The sequence below is a fragment of the Xiphophorus couchianus genome, chromosome 9 (genome assembly GCF_001444195.1).
Source record: "Xiphophorus couchianus chromosome 9, X_couchianus-1.0, whole genome shotgun sequence".
Lineage (NCBI taxonomy): Eukaryota > Metazoa > Chordata > Actinopteri > Cyprinodontiformes > Poeciliidae > Xiphophorus > Xiphophorus couchianus.
In genome coordinates this window covers 23335993-23363405 of record NC_040236.1, presented here as the reverse complement: position 1 = coordinate 23363405, position 27413 = coordinate 23335993, and the positions used below count along the sequence as shown (strand labels likewise).

Sequence of the window (27413 nt, the reverse complement as noted above, 5' to 3'; positions counted from 1 at the left end):
GAGATAATTTGAAATATTAATTAGATTGTCTTGCCCTACTAATGGGGCAAAACAATATCTGTAATCTTCTTTCTTCATCCCATAATTGCAGGTTTAAACACATTGTACAAAGTAATTATATTTTTATATCTACTATATTTTTAACTGAGGACAAAAGTGCATCTGAGACCAGTCAGTCAGTGGAAGTAATAGAACAGGGAACCGCAAGAGTAGAACTGGAATAAGCGGCCTATTCTCTGAGAAGATGCCATTTTCATTTCTCCGCCCGTCCAGATGGCCGCTCCCTCGTCAGAATGAAATTAATCCAAACATTAAAAGGCACATTGGTGTCTCCGCGGTGAAACAGCAGACTTATGACTTCCATCTCTCCTCCCAAGGCAGGCACAAACGCCATGTATCACCTGTTTGTCACTGGAACTGCTGGTATGTTGCTCTACTCCAGGTGTGTCTTTGTTCTGCTAATTTTAGTGAAGTCACTTTGCTTGTTAGGCTGCATAAGAGCTGAATTAGCTTTCTCACGTCCTCGTGTGTGTGCGCGTGTGTGTGCCCAGGGAACCCAGCCTGTGTTGAGTATGAAAGCATGCTCATCCATAATTCAGAAGTATTGGTAAATGGATGCATCCTGTTAAGGTTTCACGTCGCATCTTTTCTATTGGTGAAGTTTTAAGTGATGCTGTTCTGATTGGTCAGTGTGGAAATACCTGATTGAATGTAAAAGAAAAGGAATCTTTCTGTTTGCTTTTTGGTGTTTGAGAAGTCTTAATGCTGCATTTTAGTTAGTGACATCTCCAGGCAGCAGGGGTGGGCAGTATTATGGCCTCAAAATTACATCAGTATTTAAATAACCAAAAACGTGTTGGAGTTATATAGCAGACTAAATATTTGTCCTGTTATTCTGGACATTTCTCTTTTTATCCTCTCAAACTAAATCAGGTCTTGATTTTAAATCCTAAATTGGATATAGAGTTCCATTGAAGGCACTGCAAATATCAGAAAAATACAATTTATGTTAACAGTTTGTGTTATTATCCTCCTCCTGTCTGATTGGATCACCGAGTGATCTTAAAACTCAGAGCATACCCAGTAAATGTGCTTACAAGCACAGAAGCATTTCATTCTATCTTTTTAAATGTGTGTATAATTTGTTGAGGTGGAATTAAACTTACTTGGATGCCATCTGCTCTTGGCACCCTTCTGTTAGGTTACCGTGTGCCAGCAGCTGCTAGTGGGCATAAACAAGTCCAGAGAAGTGAGATTTAATAAATCCTCATCGTTCACTGGTTTTTGCGCTCTCTTGTCACTGTGAATAACTGCTGAAGCCACTTAGTTTTCTCTGTCCTCTCCTTCATTGATAAATATTAGATGCCTGCCTGCCTGCACTGTGCTAGCTCTCATCCTGTTGTCATGCCAAGAATGCCATGCTCTGGTATTTTTATACATCTCCTTGTGAGTGGGAGCTCGGCCCAGGCAAAAAGCCCTGCCATGCTCTGATTGGCTGCCAGGCACTCAAGGGGATTCCAGGATTTCACCTGCCAAGTGACCAGCAGTGGATTTACCTGGCTATTGGGAACACAGCTTGAGGGCTGAATGGATAATTCCATGTATTATTCAGCAAATATGGCGAGTATGAAGGATGTCATCCTCATAACCAACAATTTGTAAGCTGCTATGTTCTAATATTACCTTGGATGGGAAAAATACATATGGATATGGGTGTTTAGTTAATAAAAAATCAGATGGTATTGATTTTAATTGAGCCCACTGCTCCCAATGTTAAAAACAGGAAAAAGATTACAATCCTTACTGTTTTACTGCTTTTGCTTTTTTGTTGTTTTTTCAAAACTTAATTGTGTTGCACATTTCAGTGCTTCACATCATAAAGACATCATACAGTCATCAGTTATGAAATAAGCAATAAACTTTACATTTTGCCAGATTCCATCGTCAAGCAGATTGACACGACGTATTGATTAATATTCCAGTTACTGCTAATCAAAGACGGCTCTAAACAGGTGGGTTCCAAATATTGAATTAACATTAACGTTGTTTGGCTCGGCACTTCTCTCTTCGCAGTGGAGGATGGTTGTTTTAAACTCAGGTGATTTCTTGTAAGCTTGAACTGAGTTAAATTAAACTTCATCAGAGTCCATGTCTTCTGGAAGAAATTGTATCTCAATAGCCGAAAGCTCAGATCCCCTGAACAAAGCAAAGCGTAGAACAAGGGGCTGGTTTTTACCAGGCTACTATGGAGGAATTTTGGCCTGCTGTTCAACCACATGGGAGAGTGTTTGTGCAAGACCAATCAGTGGATTTTTGGCCTTTGACTTGACTTCACTCCAAAACCTTCATCATGGTTTCATCTTTTGAACTCATGTAAAGGTGGACTCACTTTTGATTAGTTAAGGTTGTGAACTGCTTGCCAGAATGTTTTCTGGTGAAGAACAGGATTCACGGTTCTAGATTACTGTAAGTGATCCGGGACCTGAAGAAGCAAAGCTGCCCCAAACCATCACACTACCACCATGTTTTACTGTTTACTTTGTAAAAGTTCTGCTTTTGCCTTATTAGGTCACATATTTTCCTAAAATGTTAAGGGATGTTCTAGATGGGGTTTTTTTGGCAAATGTGGGTCTTTGTGTTCTTTCAGAGGCCATTTTTGTCCACTATCTGCCTTTTGTTGTTTGTGAACCCTGACCTTAGCTGAGAGATGGTCTGGGTTATTTTTTGAACTCCTGGATGAGTCATGGTGTTCTCTTGGAGTACGTTTGGTAGACTGCTGGTCACTGCTGGAATACTACAGGACTGAGCCTAATGAGGCTCAGGTGTGGCTAGTCAAATTGAACTCGACCAACTGAATTTAGGGAGCCTTTTTCACCTCATAAATGAAAACATAATTTGTTTAAAAAGAATAAACAAATGTTAACCAGAATATTTTCTTTGATTAATTTTCAGTTTGTTTAAGTGACGCATTTAAAGGTACAGTATGTAACTTTTGCAAAAGTATGTTTTGTATTTTATATTTTGGTAAAACTGTCACCATATGAGACTGTTAATCTGTGAAGAAACGCACTGCACTCAAAATCAAAATGAACAGATCAGAGCCAGGAGGAGGGTCTTAAAGCTGACAATCAACTTTGTCTACTTGCTGCTAAATGTGGTAACGGAGAAACAACTTAGCGTTCCAGGAAAAACGTTCATCTGCAGTAGCTATGCTATCTAGCCTTAGCATTCAAGGCAGGTGAACTAGCTATAGCGTAGCGGAGAGAAAAAGGGATATTGTGAGGAGCGCGTGCACAATGGTGATTGATGGCGCTAAGACCTTCTTCCTGGAACTGATTGGTTGTTTCTGACTGAGTGGTGTTTGTTCAGATGACAGCAGCACCATAGGGAGAAGGCAGAGGAGCTTGACCTTTTTTTCCCACAGATTATCTGTGTTATATTTCACTGTAACATTTCTAATAAATAAAACTATTTTTTTATAATAGTTACATACTGCTGTTTTAAGTGTAGAATCAAAAGCAGAAGAAATCAGTGAGGTGCAATAGGTTTTTCACAGTGCTGCAGTTGATTGAATATCCCTCATCTTTAAATATGAAAGACTCTGAATGCTGTCTGCAGTCTCACTGACGAGGTTCGTCTGGCTGCAACATTGTTAAAGTTGAAATTCGCTGTTCGGTCTCCAAAAGTGTCTAAATTGAAACTAAATTGAATGCAGCCAACCCCCGCAGAGCAGACTGGTCCTCCATCTACTGAACCGGTGAGTCACACTGGGCACCTCTGCACATAATTAAATGGAGTCAACACGCTGTGCAGCACAATCAGTGTTTATTCCTCCTTAATTGCATTATTCCTAAATTATTTTCGTAATGAGAGGAAGCCAAAGTCCTGCTTCGATAGTGGAATTCATTTGCTGTTGTTGTTTATTGAAGCTCTGGTCAGCTTTAACTTCAAGCACGTTTTTGTCATTTAAGAGGCACTTCTTTATCCTAATTCCAAAAAGAAAGGTTTACCAGTGCTGCAGCCTAAATACGTAATTTGTAGTATTGACTTAATAGGCCACAAAGTGTTAAATAATTAAAGTGACCTCCATTAAATACACCCATTACCCCCTCTGATAATATCTAAAAGGGATTTCTTCTTTTCTCAGCCGCATATTTGGAAAAAAACAATTTTTCTTCCTTGTGCTCTAGCTGTTGAGATAAGAGCCCTAAACTATCTCATTTTGTGCTTTCATTGTTCACAAATGGCAGTAAGTGCAATAACCTAAAGCAAGCTGAACTGTGCAGGGACTGTAATGTGCCGTAAAATTGCATTTTGAGCTCTTAGAAGATGTCTTGATGAGGTGTCTGCTGACTGTGCTTGGCGGACTCCTGGTTTATAAAAGCAGGTTGTCCCACAGCGGGGCCCCAGTTTTCTCTGGTAATTGGCCCTCATGTTGCCAACTCGATCTGAAAAGTCTTTGAAGGATCGCACCAAGACGAGACTTTATTAAAACTAAAGATGTAACTGGAAACACTCTGCTCAGGAATCTGCTGTATCTGGTTTGCCAATTATTAGGATGTCTGCATAGTTATCAGTTTTACTCTGTGTTTTAATTCTAAATGAGGAGGGTGAGCAGATGTGGTTCTTATGTTTTTCTGTGCTGTTAAGGGACATGCACATCAAAGGTACTAAAAAGACTTTTTGATTAGAAATGAGTAGATAAGTTTTGTGGCTGATTTTTTCTAATTCATTTTTTGATTTTAGCTCATTTCTCTTTGAGGGGTAGTATAATCTATTTATTTATTGATGTACATCATGTTATAATGTTATTCCCTCATAAAAAACAAACCTGGAGTGTTGTTTTGTTTCTTTCTTGCATGTTTGAGAAATTCTTTAATCCCCATGGCAACCATTCAGCTGTGCAAAATACCTGGGAGGACCTAGCCCTGCCTTCGAAGACAAAGCTCCTCCTCTGAGTTGCAGTTTTCAAGCTTCTGAGCTTCTGCCTCACAGAGCAGCTCTCCCTTGTAACTCCCCCACTCAGCTCCTTCAGACTAGCCAGTAGCAATTAGCAAATATCTAGTGGGACTGTGCATTTACTGAGCTCATTATAGGAGCTACATCTAAGTGAAACAAAGGGAAAAAAGTTGTTAAAGGGTTAATAGAGGAGCCATGTTGTGATGACTTTCTGAGGGTGGAGTTTCAGAAAAAGCAGGAGTTTTTAAAGAGAGAGGCCCAATTTCAAGGTGTTTAAATTAGGAAGTAAAATGCCACTATGTGCATGCAAAATACATAATATTGTCCTTTTAAAAAAATGAAAACTATAATCTTAAGAGACAAAACTGTCAGGCTCAGGCACTGATGGACACAGGGACTGAACAGAAAATTACAAACCAGGTATTTATTGGGGAGGTCGACAAACTCTTAGTCAGACAGGCCTGGGTCAGAACCAGGGAATCAAATCAGGATCTTCGGGCCGGGCAAACAGGGGATCCGAGCCCGCGGGTCCAGAGTCCAGGTCGAAACGGGTATCCGGTCAGACAGGCCGGGGGATCGAAGCCAGAAGGTCCTTATCCAACAGAGAGGGTCAGGGATCAGGGACAGGAGAGGGATCTAGGCAGAGACAGACAGGTTAGATTCTGGGCAGTCAGCTCAAGTCTCAGTAGCAGGTCTGAAAGTGTTACCGCTGAGGGTTTCACAACAATCTGACGCCGTGCAGGGAGAGTTCCGTCCTTATATGGCAGCAGCTGGAGATCAGGAGGATGATGATCAGGTGCGAGTGGTCACTGCACAACAGCAGCTGTGACAAAAACATTTCTATTAGGAGTGAAGTTGACATTGTGTCCTGTGTCCAGAGTATTTACAAGATTGTACTTTTATGCGAAAACAAGGTGATTACAAAGTAAAAATGTATAACCAGTTAACATGGGCAACGTTGATGATTGTAAACATCTGTCCAATCTAGTTGACCGTTACTTTAACTCTGACATTTCCAAAAGCTTGCAAACGTTTAAGAATCCTACCCACAGCAGAGGTTGTAGCTCAAAACAAAAAACACTAAAACAGCATAAATTTGAGTCCTAGCTTTTGATTTGCAGCATCCATGCTAATAAATGTTGTGGTCGTGACTTAGTAAAACTTTCATTTATCAGGAAAAAACAATTCAGTGCCAATAGTCATCTGAACATTGGATGACTTTCAAGATTGATGATCTTGATTCTTCCCTAATAATTTCTTCAGTCACCTGATGACATTTGAGCAGATTTAGCAAACATGGGGCGTTGTAAGAAACAATAAATATGCTGCTGAATTAGTAACTGTTAATTAAACAGTTACTAAAATGAAATGTAGTAACTGTTTTTATGTTCATTTGACCTTCTACCTTTACAAGATGCTGCACAACCACTATGCTACTTTTTATATCCTTAAGAAGAAATAAAGAAAATGCGCTATAGGCCTCAAATCGGAGGAGATTCCAGCAACTTAACTTGCACAATGGTCTTGCATGACAACATCATCTGCAGCCAGGCTTAAATAGAAGACAATGTCATCAGGTTCACACTCAGAGCTGCACAAACAGCATTAAACATTTAAATGCCTTATGTAAACCGATGATTTGTCCTCTCTAACCCTGCTGAAGCTCTACAGCTGAAGGAAAACTGCCTCTGTATTTGTCATTTGCACAGAAAGCCAGTTTTGTTCGCAGCTCAAACTGAATAGAGGGTCAGCGTGACAATATGTGAAGGAGTAAGATGACATGTAGACTTAATTTGACAATTTCCTCCTACTTTTATTCAAGTAAAACTCATATTGTATCCTCAAAATATCTATGCTTCCAAGATTTTTGTTTTTGTTTTTCCAAATTTAAAAAACTTTACAGCTTATGCAAGAGTTGCTTCATGACATTTTATTTATTAGAAATACTTACAATGTTACTAGGTAAGTAAAATATAGTTTTTCATTTCCTGTTATTTCTAAAGGTTTGAAGGTATCCTTATTGTGACTGAACTCTGGGTGGAGCATCATTTAAATAGTGGATCTGATGGGAAAGACTCAGAGTTTGACTTGGTGGTGCTAAGCAGAATAATATCGCTAGATGGCAGAGGAACAATATTTATGACATTAATAGTCAATAAGTGTGAGATTCATGTAGGGTGAAGTTTGTTTGGGGCCTTGAATGGAAGAGAATAACAAACATCTAACAGAGAGTTTGTGAAGTCGGCCATTGAAAGACTAAAGATGAGGTGTCCCAAGTAATCATCTCTGTGGTGCTTTTTTTTTTAAGTGCAACAAAAATGATGAGAATTGGGTGTGGCGTAGCGGTTAGCGCGACCCGTATTTGGAGGCCTTGAGTCCTCGATGCGGCCGTCGCGGGTTCGACTCCCGGACCCGACGACATTTGCCGCATGTCTTCCCCCCTCTCCTTCCCCGTTTCCTGTCAGCCTACTATCATATAAGGGACAATAGAGCCCACAAAAGACCCCTTGGAGGGGAAAAAAAAAAAAAAATGATGAGAATTGTTTAAAAAAAAAATACATTAAACACAAGCCTAACATCCTAAATATGTCTAGGTGTATAACAACTCTGAAAACAAAAATTTCACAAACTTAAAACTATTTTCAATTTTCCAAGGACCTAATTTCCATTCCAAAAACTAACAATGAGTTAAAGTGGTTTATTTCAGCTGTGCTGCTGGACTGGAGTTTGTACGTATTCTTTAGAAAGACTAAATCAAATCACGACATACAACAAACCCGGCTTGCTGGCATGTTTTTTAACTGAAATAAACAAATATCTAGCCTGTAATGCAAATTCAAATGAACTCATTGAAAAGTGCCCAGCCCTCCTGTGATCAACACTTCTAGAGCAAAGCCAGAGTTCCAGGTCTGAAGGGAATTTTAAATGCCTGAAGGCCAGAATATTAAAATATAAAATATTCTACAACACTCAACCCACTCTAAAATCTCAGACTCCACTGAACCCAAACTATTTGCTCTACTATATTTTTAATTTATTGAACCCATCCAGATTGTAGTTGAACTTCATAGTTCTCCTGTTTCATTATTTTCTTTTGAAATGCAATAAGATGATTGTGGTTCATTTCTCCTGTCCCATAAAATGAATATTGGTGCTTTTCTCTCCAGCGCTACTTTAGACCGTACTTCTGTTTCCACCTAACCTGCTCGGTGTTTTGATTCCTCCCATAATATTTTGAGCTGGTCCAAGTTTTCAATTACAGCAAAAAATCTGAAAACATCTTTTGCATCCAAGATTTCTTTATATACCATAAAGAAATATATAAAAGCAGAATTCATCTGCAATATGCTTGATATGGTTTACTGGTAATAAATAAGGGTTGCCGAGGTAAACTGGTCCTCCCTGCGGTGGAGGAAATTAGTCTCTTCAGACTTTGTGTGCGATGCTCTGTTAGAGGAAGGAAAAGGGTCGTTGTGCCCATCCCTGAGTTTCTGAAGCTTTCAGCTGTGACTGAGAGGCGAGGCAGGGCTGTCTCATGTTCCCTGAGCTGGAGGAGGATGACTCAGCTGCAACAGTGTAACATTGGATAAAACTCGCTGTCCATAATGAAGTGATATTTAAATTCCGCTAAGGGATGAACATGTTGCTCACAAAAGAATCAATTTAAAACATCCATGGTGTTATTGAAACTCAGAAATATGTCCCTTGAACTATTTTTGTTCATCAAGCAGCAGAACCTCAAATGTTTAAACATTCAAGCAGATGTTCAGTTTGCATTTCAAAGACACTTGAATGAGGAAAGTTTTGCATCTTTTATTTGAAATTATCAGCAAATAATTCCAAATACATTATTTGGAATTATTTATTTGGAATCAAATCAATAATCAGACAATCACATTATCTGATACAATCTGATAATGTGATTGTATCAGATTGTGAAGAAACAGAACCTGCTGACTAGTGTTTGTGAAAGCTCCTGGCTCAAAATTTAACACTTATTTATTAAGTGTTCAAAATTTTGAACTATGTTCACAGCTCCAACATTAAAGCTCCAGTATGCAACTTTTCTAAAAAAAAAAAAAAAAAAAGAAAGAAAAAAACATATAACAGTGTAATATGAGACAGATAATCTAAAGAAAAAATCAACTTCCTCCTCTACTATTACCATCTGCAAAAATGTGCTGCTCTCGATCAAAAACAGTCAATCAAAACCAGGAGGAGGGTCTTAGGGCTGACAATCATCCTCATGTATGCACTGGTAAAAGTGTTGGTGGTGGAACTGTTTATCCGCCGACATCGGAGGTCATGCTAACTAGCCTTAGCATTCATAGCAGGTTTTGTTGCAGATTTTGTAGCTGTAACATAGCAGAGAGCAAGGGGGAGGGTGTGAGCATGACTGACAGCGCTAAGCCCCTCCTCCTGGTTCTGATTGGTTGTTTCTGACGAAGCTGTGGATTTATATAGTTATGACTTATAAACTCTGAACATGTGCCAATGAGTCCCATGCATCTACTTTGTTTGCAATCAAGCTAACTTTATGGGCTTTACTGCCACCTGCTGGTCAAGGCAGTTTGGATCTAATATTATATATATAATTTATTAACTTTTTAGGTCTGTGCACACTAGAATAATGAGATACTAGGTTACCTTTAAGTCAGATGGCTTGTGCCCAAAATAAGAGCTTTGGAGCAAAGTTATTCAGATGATGTATTAATAAATCAGTGTAAATAATCAGTAGCTGCACATCAGTCTGTGCCTCGCAGCTATGGAAACTAAGTGAAGGCACAGCCGCATGTAATTAGTCTGGCTGATAAAATCTTCCTGTAAACAATTGCAACTGGGCTGCCCATTTGATGAACTGTGAATATAGCACAGATTATGTTTGCTGAGGGAGGCTGTCGCTGTGTATTTGAAGTGTTCACTTGCGGTTGGTTTCTGTTGCATAAATAATGAGTTCAGTTTCACCAACCTTTAAGAGCAATAAAACCCCTGAGTGACTACTCTCCAGGCTGTACATGTTGACGTTTTGGGCGGGGAGGCGGACTATACTGTTGCACTGAGAAATTATTACTCTGGAGTGAAAGACATAGAAGTCACAGATACAACTATTTTATCATCAATTATCTTCCCTTCTGTAGAAAAGACACAAGCAGAGTTTTGAGTCGAATCCCGTTGGCTTCTGTATTTTTCCTGCTTCAGTACCTTTCATTAATAAAATTTATGAGATAAACATAATTAAGAACTATCTATCACTTGGACACTTGCATCCAACCGGTTTCTGTAAATGATTAATGATGATGTAGCATGCTATTAGTATCTCTAAAATAAATAAAAAGCTAAATTTCTATCTCCTAGATGATTATGTTCGAGTCATGACCATCGGACCTAAGCGGAGAAAAGCCATGTAGTTTAAGATTATTCTCATTTACTGTTTGCACTGTGAATTCATATCATATTCTGAGCACATGTTTTGAAAGGCTGTGCATTTTGTTGAATATTTAACTTAATGTCACTTTGTCCAATGTTGCACCTTAAACCATGTGTTGTGTTTCATGTTACAACACATTCTGAATGTTTTTTTTGGGGATTTTATCATACAATAACACAGAGTGGGGTATAATTGGGAAGCAAAAGAAAATAACATGCATAATTTTGATATGTTGTTTTGCCTTTGTATTCAGTTTGCGTTTCAGAGTTTTGAGTCTTTCCGACAGATTCTGAATTGCAGTTTAATTTGGACTTTGACTAAGCTGTTATTTGTAATGGTTACCTTTAAACTTTTGAGTTGCTCAGTGGGATAGTCAAAGCTCGAAAGATTTTGACTTTAAGCTTGTCCACAGCATTTTTCTTAAACTGTGATCATTCTGCTGTTTGTTTTCTAATGCTTTAAAACACTATAAAAGTTTTTGATTAGAATGGCCAAAATGTGGAAAATGTGTTTGCTTTCAGCAGTGTAAATGTACGACGGTAGTTGCGCTTCTAGATTCATTAAGAAGCTATTTTCTCCTGCACTTAGGATGCTCATTTGCTTGTTTCAAGCTTTTCAGTGAAACAATGTTGCTGGAAATAATGTAGTTATTTTAATCCAGAATATTTAAGTGCTCAGTTCACGGGTAGTGAACCGAAGCACAAAGACAATAACACTAAAGTGTTTGTTTAGTTATTTAACGCAAGTCTTATAATTGCGACATTCAACAATGTTTTGCTTTCTTGACACGTTTCAGGCCTACTTGGAAACTCAATCATCACAGCAATCATTGTATATTCTAATCAAAGCGTTCAGTGGCTCGCTCTCAGGCTTCATATAACTACTGTCTGCTCTGTTTGTGAACAGGAATACGTGAATGTAGGGAGAAAACCATGTAAAAAAATCTTCGTTATCTGATGGTGTTTTTATGTAAAAGTGTTATGCAGTTTGGAAAAGTCTAGGATTTCATTTTTAAGTATATTTCAGGTCTGGAGAATAATAGACAACCTGATAGGGGCAGATTTACACATGCGCCATATTCTTCCCATTTCTTGATAATGGATTCAACTAAACTCCAGGGGATATTCAGGACCTTAGATTTGTACTTGTATGACTTATACTTTTCAGCAACCTTTCATCTTTTAGCACCACATAGCTGGACCTCTGTTGAATTAGGTCAGTCACTTTAAATGAGGTGAATATTTATGCAGTCACTTATTTTGGGTTGGTTTTATTTTTTTATTTAATTGTCTTTATATAGTAGACATTAGTTTTCACGTTGACATCAAACGGTTTTTTGTAGTTATGCCGGTAAAGCCAGATTTTGTTGATCATGATTGATTTGTAAAATCAATAAAAAGGGTAATGCATCCAAAGGAGTAAATATTTTTACAGGCATTGTACAGCCATCCATCCTTTCTCTGTCCATCCATCCCTTCATTATTTATCCATCCATCTGTCCGTCTGTTCCTCCATCCCTTTACCTGTCCGTCCTATCAATCTGCCCATCCTTCCAACTGTTTATATATCATCCAACATTGGAAATATTTACTTTATTTACCATTTGCTTTAAAGTAAACAAACTCTGCTTTCTTGGATTTCACCTCCATGTTTTTTTATATTAAAAGCTATTAAAAGTTCCCAGCTTTTAGGAAATCCAAATGATTTGCAGCAACAGATTGACTCCAATTACATGTGGACCAGATGCCACACCTGACCCTCCTCAGTCACCTCTTCGCTCTAATGAGCTCCCTCACCAGGCTTGACAACCATGACAGAAAGTCTACTTCCTGAATGTCTCGTTCATCCTCTAATGGAAACTATCGTTTTCTTTTCTTGTCTTGCAGTTGGAAAGACATCTCTGATCACACGGTTCATGTATGACAGCTTTGACAACACATATCAGGTAAGTGGTTGTTTATGTAGCTGGTTATTTAGTCTGTAATGTTACAACTTATGTGTTTCAATCAGTCACAAGGGTTGTAAGCCTTTCTTTTGATATTCTTTATGAATCAAACACATGTACTCCAGAAAAACCAGCTTTACCAGAAATATCCGCCATGTGTAAAATGACAGAACATGTTAAAACAGCTTTTCGACTTTTGAGTCGAAAAGCTTCAAAAGTACCTATTTTCCCATGATGATTAGTGGGGGGTTTTTTTGTTTTGTTTTAAGTCTGTTTTGCAGAGCAGCTGAACCTCACTCGCAATCCTGAAAACAGAATATTGCTTCTGCAGCTCCAGCACTTCTGGAGATCTTCGTGAGCATCTGCAGGCCTGCAGACGCTTTAATAACGCCTGCGGGTTTATTGCTTTAAAAGCAAAAAAAAAAATAAAGGATCTACTTACGCAGTTATAAAACTGGAATTACACATAAATCTTTCACCCTTATGGATAGCGTAGAATGAGAATTTCCGTGTCTTTTAGCTAATTTAGTTCACGATCTAATATATGTAAAGAGGTTACGTTAAGAACTGCAGCGTCGCATTGTGGTTATTAGAGCAGGCAAAGCAAGGAAAGCAAATAAGTTTGAGCTGAACTTGAAATAAATAAAAAAAAGAAATTGATTTATCTTTTTGTGTACATGCAGTTATACTCCAAATTATGGCATTTCAACATCAGTAACCAGATCAATGCTGTTTTGAAGTGGGAGGCGGCGGGCGTGGACGGGTAGCAATACACCAGTGGGTGATACAAAAAACAGAGGTCCATTTCTTTTTCTTTTTTTCTCCCCTCCAGGGGGTCTTTTTGTGGGCTCTAGTGTCCCTTATATGAAAGTAGACTGATAGGAAAGGGGGAAGAAGAGGGGGGAAGACATGCGGCACATATTGCCGGGTCCAGGAATCAAAGCCGCGACGGCCGCGTCGAGGACTCAAGGCCTCCAAACGCGGGTCGCGCTATCCCCTACGCCACCACAGCACGCCCCTAGAGGTCCATTTCTAACCAACTAGATCTTCCTATGATAGACTCTGAGTTTATGTTGCTGTTGCAACCTGCTGATCACACTCTGTGAAGCTCCCCTCTGAGAACATCCTGTTTGTAGCTTCACAAGCTGGGCAGTACTGATCGATTGTTTGGCGTCATCTTGGTCCCAAGATGTCAGCATGTGAGCCACATGAAGATGAGGACGGTTTAACCACAAACTACACTAAACCAGAACAGCTGGTGGATAAATGATGGACACCAGTCATGGTTTTTGTGGTTAATTGCTGGAAAAACAGCATGCTATATAGTAAGAACTGAAACATTAAACAATAAAAAAGGGCAAAGAGGAAATGTCAATAATGATAACTGTATACTTTAAAATGCAATACAACAGACCTAATAGACAATATGGCTGAGGTTCTTTCAAAATAGAGAAGAGACTACAAATACTATGTTGAACTTAATTTACATTATTTTCCTGGTCGTACTGAAACATATTTACATATTTTGCAAATGGGATTAGTACAGTTGAGAAAGTGCCATTGTTAATCCATAGCATCCTGCAGTCCTGCAGAGAATCTAGTGAAGGGTAAATGGACTGAATTCATAGAGCGCTTTGATAGACATAGTGATTTGTGCTCACAAACTACACACTTTTATACACCGTGGCATATTAGCATGTGGCAGGAGGAGGATGAAATCGGACCCACAGCTGTTGGATTTGAACCACCGTCTCAAAATTGGCCACTTTCAGAAATCTTTCAGTGTTTTATTTAGGGGCGGGCATTTATCATATTGTTCATCATTTATCACAATGTATTTCTTATGAGTTTTGATTTATTGTTGTTGCGATAGATTTTGATTGTTTAAAATCTCTCAAAACTGTGATATTTCTGGGATTGATAGTTTTACTATTATCTCTGCTGTTTTTTCACTGAGTATGAATAAACATCAATAAATTTGAAAATATGTTTAAATGCAATTGCTGTGTGCAGTTTAGTGAGTGATATCCTACAGAAGTGGATTACACATTTTGTTAAGAGGAATATAGTCACAACCAAAAGAACTTAATGATGCTTTCATTATCACAAAATATCGTTTAAGTTCATATCACCCACTAGCAATTTTATTATATTTTCTGAATACATTTTTTTTTTATTATTATTTTTATTAATTTTAGATACGTTACAATATAAAGAACAAAGAAGAAACCTGTGCCGCCACACACATACAAACAAACAAACGAACACACACACACACACAAAAAAAAAAAAAAAAAAAAATCTACAACAAAATACCCCACAAGCACGAGAAACAGGGTGTCAATCCTCTCCTCCAGTCCACGTCATCCCTCAGCCATCAAGAGCGGGGAAACAGAAGCAGGCAAGAATAAATAGAGCTATAAAACAAAATAATAATAATAAAAAATAAAATAAAATCCTAGGGACCAAGCAGAAAAGACTCAAGGGGACCCCAAAGTGTCAAAAATTTATCTGATTTGTGATTGAGATCATGGGTCAGCTTTTCCAAAGGAAGGATAACAGATATCTGTGTGAGCCACATATTTACTGTGGGGGCAGAAGGAGAAGTCCATTGTAACAAAATACATTTCTTGGCAAGAAATTGAAGAATCGTAAACAAGGATTTAGAATGTGCATCGAAATGATTGGGGGAAACATTTAGAAGATAGAACACAGGAGACAAAGAAAAGCGAACACCCAAAACCTTTTCAATCACCAAATGTACGTCCCTCCAAAAGGTCCTTAATAAATCACATGACCAGAATAGATGGAGAAAAGTACCTCTGTGCCTCAAACATTTGCAGCACAGATTGGAACGGTTGGGGAACATTCTCTGAAGACGAACAGGGGTATAGTAGGATCTATAGAAAAGTTTGAAATTCTGTTCTTTTATAGAAATAGAAGTGCATTGAGGAAAGGTTCCATTGCAAATCTTAAGCCAATCTAAAGGGCTGAATTTCATCTCCAGATCACGCTCCCACAACCGCTTGACAGAGTCAAAGCTTGATGGTACAGAGCAGAGTAAGGATGCATAGAATTTGGAAATCAGACCTTTAGGAGAATTGGTGGAAACCAGAACATTTTCTAAGTCTGTCAGTTCGCTACGGAATGCATTGGACCGAAATAACGAATCCATAAAATGTCGAATTTGAAGATATTTATAAAAATCTTTCTGAGGAATGTTGCTCTTGTCCCTGATTTGATTAAATGATTTGATAGCACCGGAAATCAACAAATCAGAGAAATCATTCAGACCAGAACAAGACCAGCTCAATAGGCCAATACTTCTAATAGAAGTTGGTAGGTCTGGGTTTAAAGTCAGGGGAGATCTAATTGAGATAAAGGAGGGAATATTCAAGTATTTCCTTATGTCTTGCCAAGCTAACAAAGTACTATAAACTACCATGTTTTCCTTCAATGAATCCAATTGATCTAAGTTATTGATAAAAGGGAGAGAACTTAACCTTCTAGGACAGCATGAAAAAGATTCAAGGCCCCGCCATAAGCAGGTGTCTCTACTAGAAAACCAGTCAGACATCATTTTAAGCTGAGCAGACCAGTAGTAGAGCTGCAAATTGGGTAAAGATAAACCTCCCAACTGCTTGGGTTTAGTAAGAGTGGAGAACCTAATTCGTTGATGCTTATTGTTCCAAATAAAACGAGAAATATGAGAATTAAGTGATTTAAAGAATGTAAGGGACAAATAGCAAGGAAGGTTTTGAAACAGGTAGTTTAAGCGAGGGAGAATATTCATTTTTATTGTATTAACCCTACCAAGAAGTGATATAGGTAAAGTAGACCATTTCGACAGATCATTCTTAATGTTCTGAACTAAGGGGGAGTAGTTTGATGGGAATAGGTCTTTCAGATCAGGGGTAATAAAAATGCCCAAGTACTTGAAACCTCTTTTAGATGTATGAAAAATAGGTTGTAGCATCATATCTTGGGGGATATTGAAAGGAGAAGCGACAGACTTGCCTAAATTAATTTTATAACCAGAAAGAGCACCAAATTTATCTATGGAACTAAGTACAGCCGGGACCGATTTATTTGGGTTTTTCAGGTATAAAAGGACATCATCCGCAAAAAGAGAGATCACATGGTGATCTTCACCTATCCTAATTCCAGATATGTCTGGGTTAGATCTAATAGCCACAGCTAAAGGTTCAATGAACGTAAACAACAAAGGAGACAAGGGGCACCCCTGTCTACAACCCCTCTGAACAGAAAAGCTGTCTGACAGCAAACCGTTAGTATTTACCATGGCTACTGGACTGGAATAGAAGGCTTTAATCATGTTAATAAAATTAGGGCCCATGCCAAATTTCTGTAAAACTAGGAATAAAAAGGGCCATTCTACCCGATCAAAGGCCTTTTCTGCATCAAGAGAGATAAGCAAAGCAGGGTCTTTATGTTGATTAAGATAATGAATAACGTTTAGAGCACGACGCACATTGTCTGTTCCATATCTAGATTTTACAAAACCTGTCTGGTCGGGGTTTATTATCTTTGGAAGAATTTTTTCTAGTCTCCGCGCCAACACCTTAGCAACAATTTTGTAATCAACATTAAGGAGACTAATAGGTCTATAGGATGAGCAATCTAGGGGATTTTTATCTTTCTTCAACAATAAGCTAATAGAAGCAAAACTCCAAGACGGAGGCACACCTCCTGCTAAGATATCGTTTATAGCAGGTAAAAAGATGGGATGGATCTCGGGCCAGAACTTCTTAAAAAATTCCAGTGGAAATCCATCAGGACCAGGACATTTTCCATTTGGCATTGATTGGATTGCCACCCAAACCTCCTCAGGAGTAAAAGCAGCATCAAGGGCGGAGCAAGCCTCCTCTGAAATTGAGGGTAAGAGAACACCATCTAAATAGGAAACAATATCTGATTCTATTTTACCAGCCGTGTAAAGGGATTTATAAAAGTCTTTGAAAGTGTTATTAATAACAGATGGATCACAGGTAACATCCCCGTTGCAGGTTCTTATCATATTGATAGAGCGATCGTTGATTTGGTTCTTTAATTGATAGGCAAGCAGACGGCTTGACTTGTTACCAAACTCGTAATATTTCTGTTTAGTATAGAGTAACAGCTTCTGGGCATGGCGAGTATAGTCCATATTCAGCTTGGTCCTAGCAGCAACTAATGCCTTGAGATTCCCTGATGTAGGAAACTGTTTATGTATATGCTCCAACCTAGACACCTCATTCTCCAATTTTTTTCTGTTCTCCTCCAAAACTCTTTTCTGAAAAGAGCTATAGGAAATGAGCTGCCCTCTTAAGGTGGCCTTGGCCGCATCCCAAATCATGGCAGAAGAAACTGGAGAAGACTCATTATCAGACCAGTACTGTAAGAGATTATTCCTAACAAGGGCACAAAAAGAGTTGTTGTTGAAGAACGAGGTATTAAATCTCCAAATGGGAGTCCTCACAGTATTAAATGAAGATTCAAATTGTAAATAAATAGGGGCATGGTCTGAAAGGGCAATTGAACCCATAAAGCAAGACAGAACAGAATGTAGGTAGGATTTTGGGATAAAAAAATAATCAAGTCTAGAATATGAGTTATGAGGATGTGAATAAAAAGAGTAGTCCTTTACTTTGGAGTTCAGCTGACGCCACACATCGATCAACCCAATGTCTGAACACAATTCTTTAAGAGCAGATGAAGCTTTGGGGTTGGACACATGTGGATTTATCTAAACCGGCATCCATTATACAATTGAAATCGCCAAAACCATCACAACACTGACTAAACAATAAAATTACTTGCGAAATGAAGTTAGGTGAATCATTATTAGGGGCATAGACATTGAGTATGGTTATAGATTGACCAGCAATTGAACCTTTAATCAGACTAAATCTACCTTCCGAATCGCTTTCCTCATGTAAGAGGGTAAAGGGGAGATTCTTGTTAATAAGGATGGCTGTGCCCTTTTTGTTCTGTGGATGAGAAGAAGAATAAACATTGCCCACCCAGTCTCTTTTGAGTTTCAGATGTTCTACCCTAGATAGCCTAGTCTCCTGAAGAAGAGCAATATCAGCTCCCTGCTTCCTCAAAAAAGTCAAAATTTTCTTCCTCTTGATTACATGGCCTAAACCCTGGACATTCCAGGAAATGAGATTAAGTGGCCGAGGCATACTGGCGTAAGGTATTATAAATGATGTTAGAAGGAGATGAATGAAATACTGAAATCAAAAAGAGACATGAGGAGGAGAAAACCAAGATTGTTGTGGAGTAACAAAACAAAAAAGAACAAGACAAAACCCCTTGACAAGCAGCACATACCCTCCCAAATCCTGCCCCCAATTGGCAGGAAAGAAACATCCCAAAAGAAGTCACCAAAAAATCTAAATATAACTTCACAATACTGTATCTAAACAGTGTGATCACAGAAACAAACAGGACAACAAGAAACCGCATCAGTGCCCCTGGACGAAAATTGAACACCACCTAATATCCTCCCTCCATAGAAAATTGGAAAATATAAAATGTAATAATATTGGTAAAAAAGTGAAATAATATTGATACATGAATAAGTGAATTACAGACCAATATTGGCATACATTGCCTTGCTTATATTCGTTTCCGTTCTCTCTAATAGAAGAGAGAATGAATATTTAGATACAATACAATAGTTCAAGACACCTTAAGTATACAAAATGAAATTGTTCGTAGTGTAGTCACGCTTTCATAGTCCAAAACTTGGCGTGAGAGGAACGAAACGGTCAGAAACGACTCGGAGAGCAGTCAGACTCTCTACTGCGCCATCGAGAACAAAAACAACAGCAATGGAGAGCGAAAGAGATACCTCACTTTATAGAGTCCAAAAACACAGCAGCTGACTCCGGAGTGTCAAAAAGGAGAATCCGACCCTCATGCAGACAACGGAGGCGAGCTGGGTAAGCAAATCCACGATACTTGTTGAGCCGAGCCAGCGCTCTCCCAACAGCATCAAACTCTTGTCGCTTACGCAGGACCTCAGAGGACAAATCGGGGTAGAAGCGCAGCTGGGAGCCGCCATGTCGAATATCACGTTTCTTCAAAGCAGCCCTGAGCACAGCCTCCCGTTGAGAGAATCTTAAGAACCGAACCAGAACGCTCCTCGGAGGTTTGCCCGGATCGGGAGCGGGGGCCAAGGCTCGGTGAGCCCGCTCGATCTCCAGCGAAGGAAAATCGGCAGGAAGATCAACCAGAGCTGGAAGAGCGGACTGGAGAAAATCCACCAAAGAGGTAGAGCCCTCCGCCCCCTCGGGGAGATTAATGATTTTCAGATTGTTGCGGCGGCTGCGGTTCTCCAAGTCGTCAACTTTCAGTAGAAGACGCTCCACTGTTTTTTCCATGGCGGCTAAGCGAGAGCTGTGGTCCTCCGAACGATCCTCCGCAGCGGAAATCCTTTCCTCGGCCTCCTCCGCTCGCTTCTCCAGCTGTGATGTTCGGTTGGACAGAGACGATAAGGATTCCTCCACAGAGGTAATGGATATCTTTATCTCACTCAAAGTGCCATCGATGCCATCGAGACGGGCACCGACAGATTCATCCATTCCATTTACCCGGGAGGCTACGGATTTTACCTCGGCCAAAATCTGCTCCATAGTAGCTTGGTTAGCTGCCGCTGGCTCCGAAGGGCCAGCAACAGTTAGCTCTGCTTCGCTAGCCGCACGTGTGTGCTGTTGAGTGGGGGTTTTTTTGCCCGTCGATGAAAAAATAGGGAATTCCTTGTCACGCTGCGACTTCGGCATCTCCAATGGACCGTTTAACTATGGAGTGAAAATAGTGTCAAAAAGATTTGTGTGTGCGTAAAATGATTTGTGCGTGCGTAACAGGATTTGTGCATGCGTAAAAAGATTTGTGCGTGCGTAACAGGATTTGTGCGTGTGTAAAACGATTTGTGCGTGCGTAAAAAGATTTGTGCGTGTGTAAAAAGATTTGTGCGTGTGTAAAAAGATTTGTGCGTGCGTAACAGGATTTGTGCGTGCGTAAAAAGATTTGTGCGTGCGTAACAGGATTTGTGCGTGCGTAAAAAGATTTGTGCGTGCGTAACAGGATTTGTAAACCTTAAAAATAAAATACATGTTGAAAAAGTACACACAAATCACCTGGTACGCACACACAAAACTGCAGTTACACACAAATCCGGTTACGAGTGCACAACTATTTTTGAGACTCATTTCACGCCTCGGTGGAAGCTCCAAGATTTGTGTGTAGATGGTGCGTTTACATGCTAGTAAAAGCTGGGACATCTGAGTTTTCTTCGGAACTGTTTCTTTTTTCCACAGTTCAATACATATTTCTCTCTTTACTTGTCTCGTGGCTTAGACATATTTTTGTGAGAGAAAAATACATATGTCATTACACCCACGTCTACTTTTTAATACTATAAGATTGTTTATATATGAATCCGCATTTGGGACCTATTCAACTGTAATTACTTGGGTAAAAAATTCAACCACTAGGTGGCGGAAGTTTATTCCGCTCTGACTGGGAAAAGCCTTCATTCAAACTGAGAGAAGAAACAAGAGAATGGCGGGTCAGCCGAGTGATCATGTTCGTGGTTTACCGTCCGAAGTTAGTGGATGTTAAAATTTGCACGTTTTCCTGACCGTTGTAATGCGTATTTGTTAGATTATTTCAGATTACGTTTTACGTTTCAAGTAGTTCGACCCAAAGTTCTCGCCCTTCTATAGCAATAGCTCATGTCTACGTTAACTAAGCTACTATTAGTCCTCGATTAGCATCGGTCCAGTTTAAAACAGAATCTTCCTGGCCCATTACAGCTATGTCTACGTTTATCACCATGCTCAGCTAGTTTTATGATGCCGACAATAATGTAGGCTTAGGTGACGTCTTTTATTATAATTTATTATAATTATATTTTATTAATTATCTGGCAGATAATTAATAAAATATTCCATATTTAATTTGTATATGTCCTTTTTCAACTATGCAATTTATAAAGTGAAAAATTGAACACTGACTGAAATGTGGAAAACACATACATTATTAGCACTTTTTGGGGACAATAGAAATATAATTTCACTAGATGGCTACAATTACAATTTAGTTAATGTGAAGCACAACTTAACATATTATCTGTCCAAAAATGTAAGTCATCACATGGAAGTAATGAAAAATGTGGTTTGCTCATAATGAAGTAACAGAAATATTAATATTTTAAAGATTCAGCCGAGTTACTACACTTATATTCAGCTGCTTACAAAGGCTTCAGTGTTGGATGAGGTTATATTTTCAAAATTTGAAATATTGATGATCTGCATGAATCTAATATAAAAAACGGTGCAGATGTATATGTATGGCATAGAATACATTTGTACATTTGTTAAGAGATGTTCTACGTATTTATTTCTGGTACGAAAGCAATGACCATCATATTCCAGGAAGAAATGTAGAGAAGAGTAAATCTTAAGTGATTACAGTAAGATATAAAATATACAGGTGATAGACGAAACATAAGTCTGTAGCAGAACTAAAAAAAAATTTAAATCAAAAACTACAATTAGTGAGGAGAACTGGGATGAATCCTTCAAATAATAAAAGACGTCACCTAAGCCTACATTATTGTCGGCATCATAAAACTAGCTGAGCATGGTGATAAACGTAGACATAGCTGTAATGGGCCAGGAAGATTCTGTTTTAAACTGGACCGATACTAATCGAGGACTAATAGTAGCTTAGCTAACGTAGACATGAGCTATTGCTATAGAAGGGCGAGAACTTTGGGTCGAACTACTTGAAACGTAAAACGTAATCTGAAATAATCTAAAAAATACGCATTACAACGGTCAGGAAAACGTGCAAATTTTAACATCCACTAACTTCGGACGGTAAACCACGAACATGATCACTCGGCTGACCCGCCATTCTCTTGTTTCTTCTCTCAGTTTGAATGAAGGCTTTTCCCAGTCAGAGCGGAATAAACTTCCGCCACCTAGTGGTTGAATTTTTTACCCAAGTAATTACAGTTGAATAGGTCCCAAATGCGGATTCATATATAAACAATCTTATAGTATTAAAAAGTAGACGTGGGTGTAATGACATATGTATTTTTCTCTCACAAAAATATGTCTAAGCCACGAGACAAGTAAAGAGAGAAATATGTATTGAACTGTGGAAAAAAGAAACAGTTCCGAAGAAAACTCAGATGTCCCAGCTTTTACTAGCATGTAAACGCACCATCTACACACAAATCTTGGAGCTTCCACCGAGGCGTGAAATGAGTCTCAAAAATAGTTGTGCACTCGTAACCGGATTTGTGTGTAACTGCAGTTTTGTGTGTGCGTACCAGGTGATTTGTGTGTACTTTTTCAACATGTATTTTATTTTTAAGGTTTACAAATCCTGTTACGCACGCACAAATCTTTTTACGCACGCACAAATCCTGTTACGCACGCACAAATCTTTTTACGCACGCACAAATCCTGTTACGCACGCACAAATCTTTTTACGCACGCACAAATCTTTTTACACACGCACAAATCTTTTTACGCACGCACAAATCTTTTTACGCACGCACAAATCGTTTTACACACGCACAAATCCTGTTACGCACGCACAAATCTTTTTACGCATGCACAAATCCTGTTACGCACGCACAAATCATTTTACGCACACACAAATCTTTTTGACACTATTTTCACTCCATATTTAACAGACAGAATGCAGATGTCAAAAGTAGAAAGTTATAAAATTAATAAGGTCCTGGGGCAGAGCAAGCTCCTAAGCGTCCATACTGATCCGGATCACGTGACCAACCCCCCCTGAATACATTTTTAATCTGTTTTTTACATATGGAAACAGATTCAATCCTACAAACTAGACTTTTATTCTCAAACTGTATTGTGATAATCATTGAAAGTGTTCAATTTTAATAAGAGAAATATTGTGCTTATTGTTTTAGCGCTAAGAGAAAGTCTAATGTGTGAATATTAAAGTGCATCAGAATGCAGAATATTTCTCATCGTCATAAATACTAATGAACACAATTATTTTTTTCCAGGACACCCAGTTTTTTGTTTTTTTTCTTATGAATCACATCATTTTATTTAGGAATCAGGAACAACCTGCAATATGACTTACTCACCCTGGGCCGCTTTGCACTGGACTCATAACCCACCCATGTAAATTTCAGTATTTCATATTTCACTACCCTGACGCTCTAGCTGCATTCACATCTTTGTTAGTAGCTCGCAGTTAAAAAGCAACCAGTTCACAGGCACTTTCTTCCACTCGCGCTTCAAAAATGTTAAAGTGTCATAACATTGTTATTGTACGGAGTTATGATACTCGAGACAACAGCTTTGTCAGAGTGACGCTCTCACCCAGACACATCGCACTTTTGCCAACGTTGCACACACCTCTTGATGGCTCTGGAAGTGAGCTGCTTTGCCATCTGCTTGTCGTTGTGGCAGGCCCAGGAGAAAACCGTGTGCATGTAGCAGCAGCAGAGCGGTAGCATGATGGTAGCAGCAGGGGGCCTCCTGCTACATCGCTAGCCTTCCAAATACATCCTACATATGTGTATTTAGAAGAAAACTCACATTTGGGGGCCTTTAGGATGAGAGGTTCCTCTGTATAACATAAGGCTGTTTAGTTTTGTCGAATAAAAAGAGGAGGCATGCACCGTCTATAAAAGGAAGTTGACCTCAAATAGCTTGTACCCTGAGCTGATGAATAGTAAGAAATAAAATTAACTTTACATTTTTACAAAGTTAACTCATGTGATTGATCTCAAAAGCATAACACATTAATATTACATAGTGCAGATTTGCATTACCTATTTTGACCTAAAAAGTGAGGAGAGTCAAAGTGGTGTGCTGAGGAGAGTCAAAGTGGTGTGCTCAGCGGCACATTGAACTTTAAAATAACACTCTGAAGGATCTTTGGATAAAACCAAGGTAGTATGTACTGTACATATTCCAACTATTAATTATCCTTCCACCGAAGCACAAGCCGTTTATAAATTAACATTTCTAAATTGACGTTTGAGACAAAATTACTTCTTTTAAACCTTCCTGAGTATTAAAACCTGGAAAACAAATTGATTGACAGTGCTATATTTATATAAAATAAGTATGAGAGTTTCTTTATGTGAAACTCAAACTTGATGTAACCCGTACAAGATTTTTGAATACAACATGTTTTACCCGAAGCTGATTAATGGAATGATATCTGCATTCAGGGGGAATGGAAGAGCTGATTGTCCAAACCATAATAAACTCATTTATTAGACATGGACATGCATTGCTGCCAGTAAATTGGGGTCACTGCTGATTATTGATGATGTGACTGTTGATAGAAGTGGCACAATTACAGAGCTTCTCTCTAATTCTAACCATTATAGGACAGCACTTCAGTGTGTTGATGGATAAATAACAATAAGGTCATCTTATTGGGGCCTGCCATAGCAATGCATGGCAGGCCGTATGCATTGCCTGCATAGCTATGCCTTGCTATGTAGGTATAGCAAGACATAGCTATGCCTTGGAGGCATTGAAGCAAGGCATTTCAATGCCTCCATGCAATGCATGGAAGGCACCTATTACTCTACACCTCAAAATAACTGCCGCTTCCTTTCACCACCCACTATGTGTGTGTGTATATATATACATATATATATATGTATATATATATATATATATATATATATAGCCAAATTCAAATCAGGTGAGCGCGTTTTCTGGTAACCAAGTGCCATGAAGTAAACATCTGATTTTTACTTTTGCAAAATTGACCAATTGTAAATTTCTTGTGTCTAAGCAGTATTTATAAATAACTTATGTTTTATAAACAATACTTAATTTGGTGTTAAGAGATGAAAGTTTTTTTTCTGGTAATGAACTGCCACGAAGTATAAATCAGATTTTACTTTTGTGTTGAATGTCTGTTCTATAACATATTTTTCACCAATGGTCAAAAAAAACAACAACATGTTAACTTTTCTATCTGCACAATTCTTGTTAAGTAGTGTAAGTTAAGTAGTATTTCAAAAGAGCAGAAGAAATTTTATGTTTTTTGAACGATAACACTTGTTATTTGTTGCTAAGAGATGAGCGGGTTTTCTAGTAACCATGTGCCACGAAGTAAACATCTGAGTTTTAGTCTTGCAAAAGTAAAAATCAGAAGGCAGTACATTGACATTAGTACAAACATTAGCAGTGCACTGCCCACATTAGCAATAGCCTTTTCCCTAAAATAAGCTTTTTAGCTATTTTTTAAATTTATTTATTAGCTATGTTTAGCACACCGAATTGAGGAAGTCAATGTAAGACAACATGCTAGTTATAGCCCTCTGCCACATTTAGGCTAATTTTAGCTTATACACTAATTTGCACAGAAAATCTGTAGGTTATTCACAATAGCGCTCAAAGTGAGAGGGTTTATTCTTGTTCCTGATGCTAATCTGAAGCAGAACAGCTACTGTTCCCTCCAGATAATTAACTGAAACTCTGTCATCCTGTAACTTTAAACCCTGTCAAGTGGACGTAAAGATATTTAATGCCTCCAGGGGTCATTTTCTCTGTCTGGTGACTTTCGCCGCTGCGCTGTCCAGCTGTTGGACACTTGGCAACACGAGTGGAGCAGCATCGTTCCTCGCAGCTGCTGCCACTTTTGCCTTCTGCTACAGAAGTGGTACATGTTTGTTGCTGATCTGCATGTGCACCAATCAATATGTTGGTGCACGTTTGTTCATTTATTTGTTATTATCTAGAATTTATGATGATCATTTATGAATGACTATGTCTGCATCATTTTCAGAGGTGGCAGACGCTCTATCAATACATCTGGGGCAGTGTGGCTTGTCTGTAGTCGATCTTACCCCAAGGCTGCTGCTGTAATTCCCAGGCTAAGTGGTGCTGGATAAACTCCAGTCTGGATATCTATTAGCCATCCAAGCCAACATTTAATGTAATCATCATAAGAAGTATGTGGGGACTTGGTTTCACACATAAATGGCGTTCTGCAGAAGTCTGGAAGTAATGAGACCTGAAGGGACAGGCAGCAGGCTGGCACTGAATAGAAAGCATCTGCTTATTGAATGAAGCGCTCGTATTGTGTTTAATGTCAGTCTTTACGCCGACACAGCTGTGGCTGCAACAGCTGGGAGGAATGCGGCAAGCGGGTTGGTTTTCTGTTTGCTTGTTTAAGGAAAGGTATGTTTTAAAGAAAAGGCTTCATTACCTCTATTTAATTACGATGGTATATTAGGCCCTTTGTAGATTGGGGGGGGGGGAAAGTGGTAAATTTTTTTAGATATCTTTTTCTGGATATCTCTGACTTTTGAATCTCTGAAAATTTCTACGTTTTTTTTCCTAGAACATTTCTAAAATTCACCTCAAAATTTCTGAGATTTATTTTTAGCAATTTTGGGGCTTTTCAAACTCAAAAATGTCCTTCTTTTTTGTTTGTTTTTTCCAAGAAAATTTCTGCAATTAATCTAATATTTTCTTAGTTTTTTCTAGAATATTGACTTTTGGAACTCAGACATTTCCAAATCTTTCTAGAAAAAAACCCTAAATTCTTTGGGAAAAATTTGCTCCTGCTTTTTTCCCCCATCTATACTGATGCTAGTCATAGATTAATTGACATGGATCAAAACTGTAACTCAGTTTTCCCTAATTCTTAGTTATATATGCACAATGATCCTATTTCTCAGTAGCAGGTAGAGCTGAGAGTGATTTTGCTGTTTTTTTTCTGGCTCAACTCCAGAGACCTTTACGTTTTAATTAAAATGCAGCAGGCATCAGATCAGTGAGTGTTTGTGCTGCTGCTCAGAGGGGGGAGGATATATTAGTCCAATGAGAGTTGAAAATTGATTTGAATAGAGCCCACAGGAGACACCTGTCCTGACGTGCAGATTTATACCGTCATGGTTTCCAGCTTCTACATCCGGGATTGTCGGCTGGCATTTTTGATCAATCGTTCGTCAAGTTTCGGACAGTCGAGCAGATGCGGCCGAGTCATTTGAAAGAGGAGCAGCGGTGTGTTTAGTGACCGACGGCCGTCAGAAAGATG

General features: G+C 38.8%; 1 protein-coding gene across 2 annotated transcripts in view; it reads left to right on the top strand.

Moving 5' to 3' along the window:
- Window positions 1-27413, top strand: part of rab6ba (RAB6B, member RAS oncogene family a) — a 70140-nt gene that overhangs the window by 11550 nt on the left and 31177 nt on the right. For both annotated transcript variants that reach the window (XM_028028526.1, XM_028028527.1), the window contains exon 2: window positions 12274-12332. In XM_028028526.1, the coding sequence (XP_027884327.1) occupies window positions 12274-12332 (59 nt within the window). The remainder of the gene's footprint in view (window positions 1-12273; window positions 12333-27413) is intronic.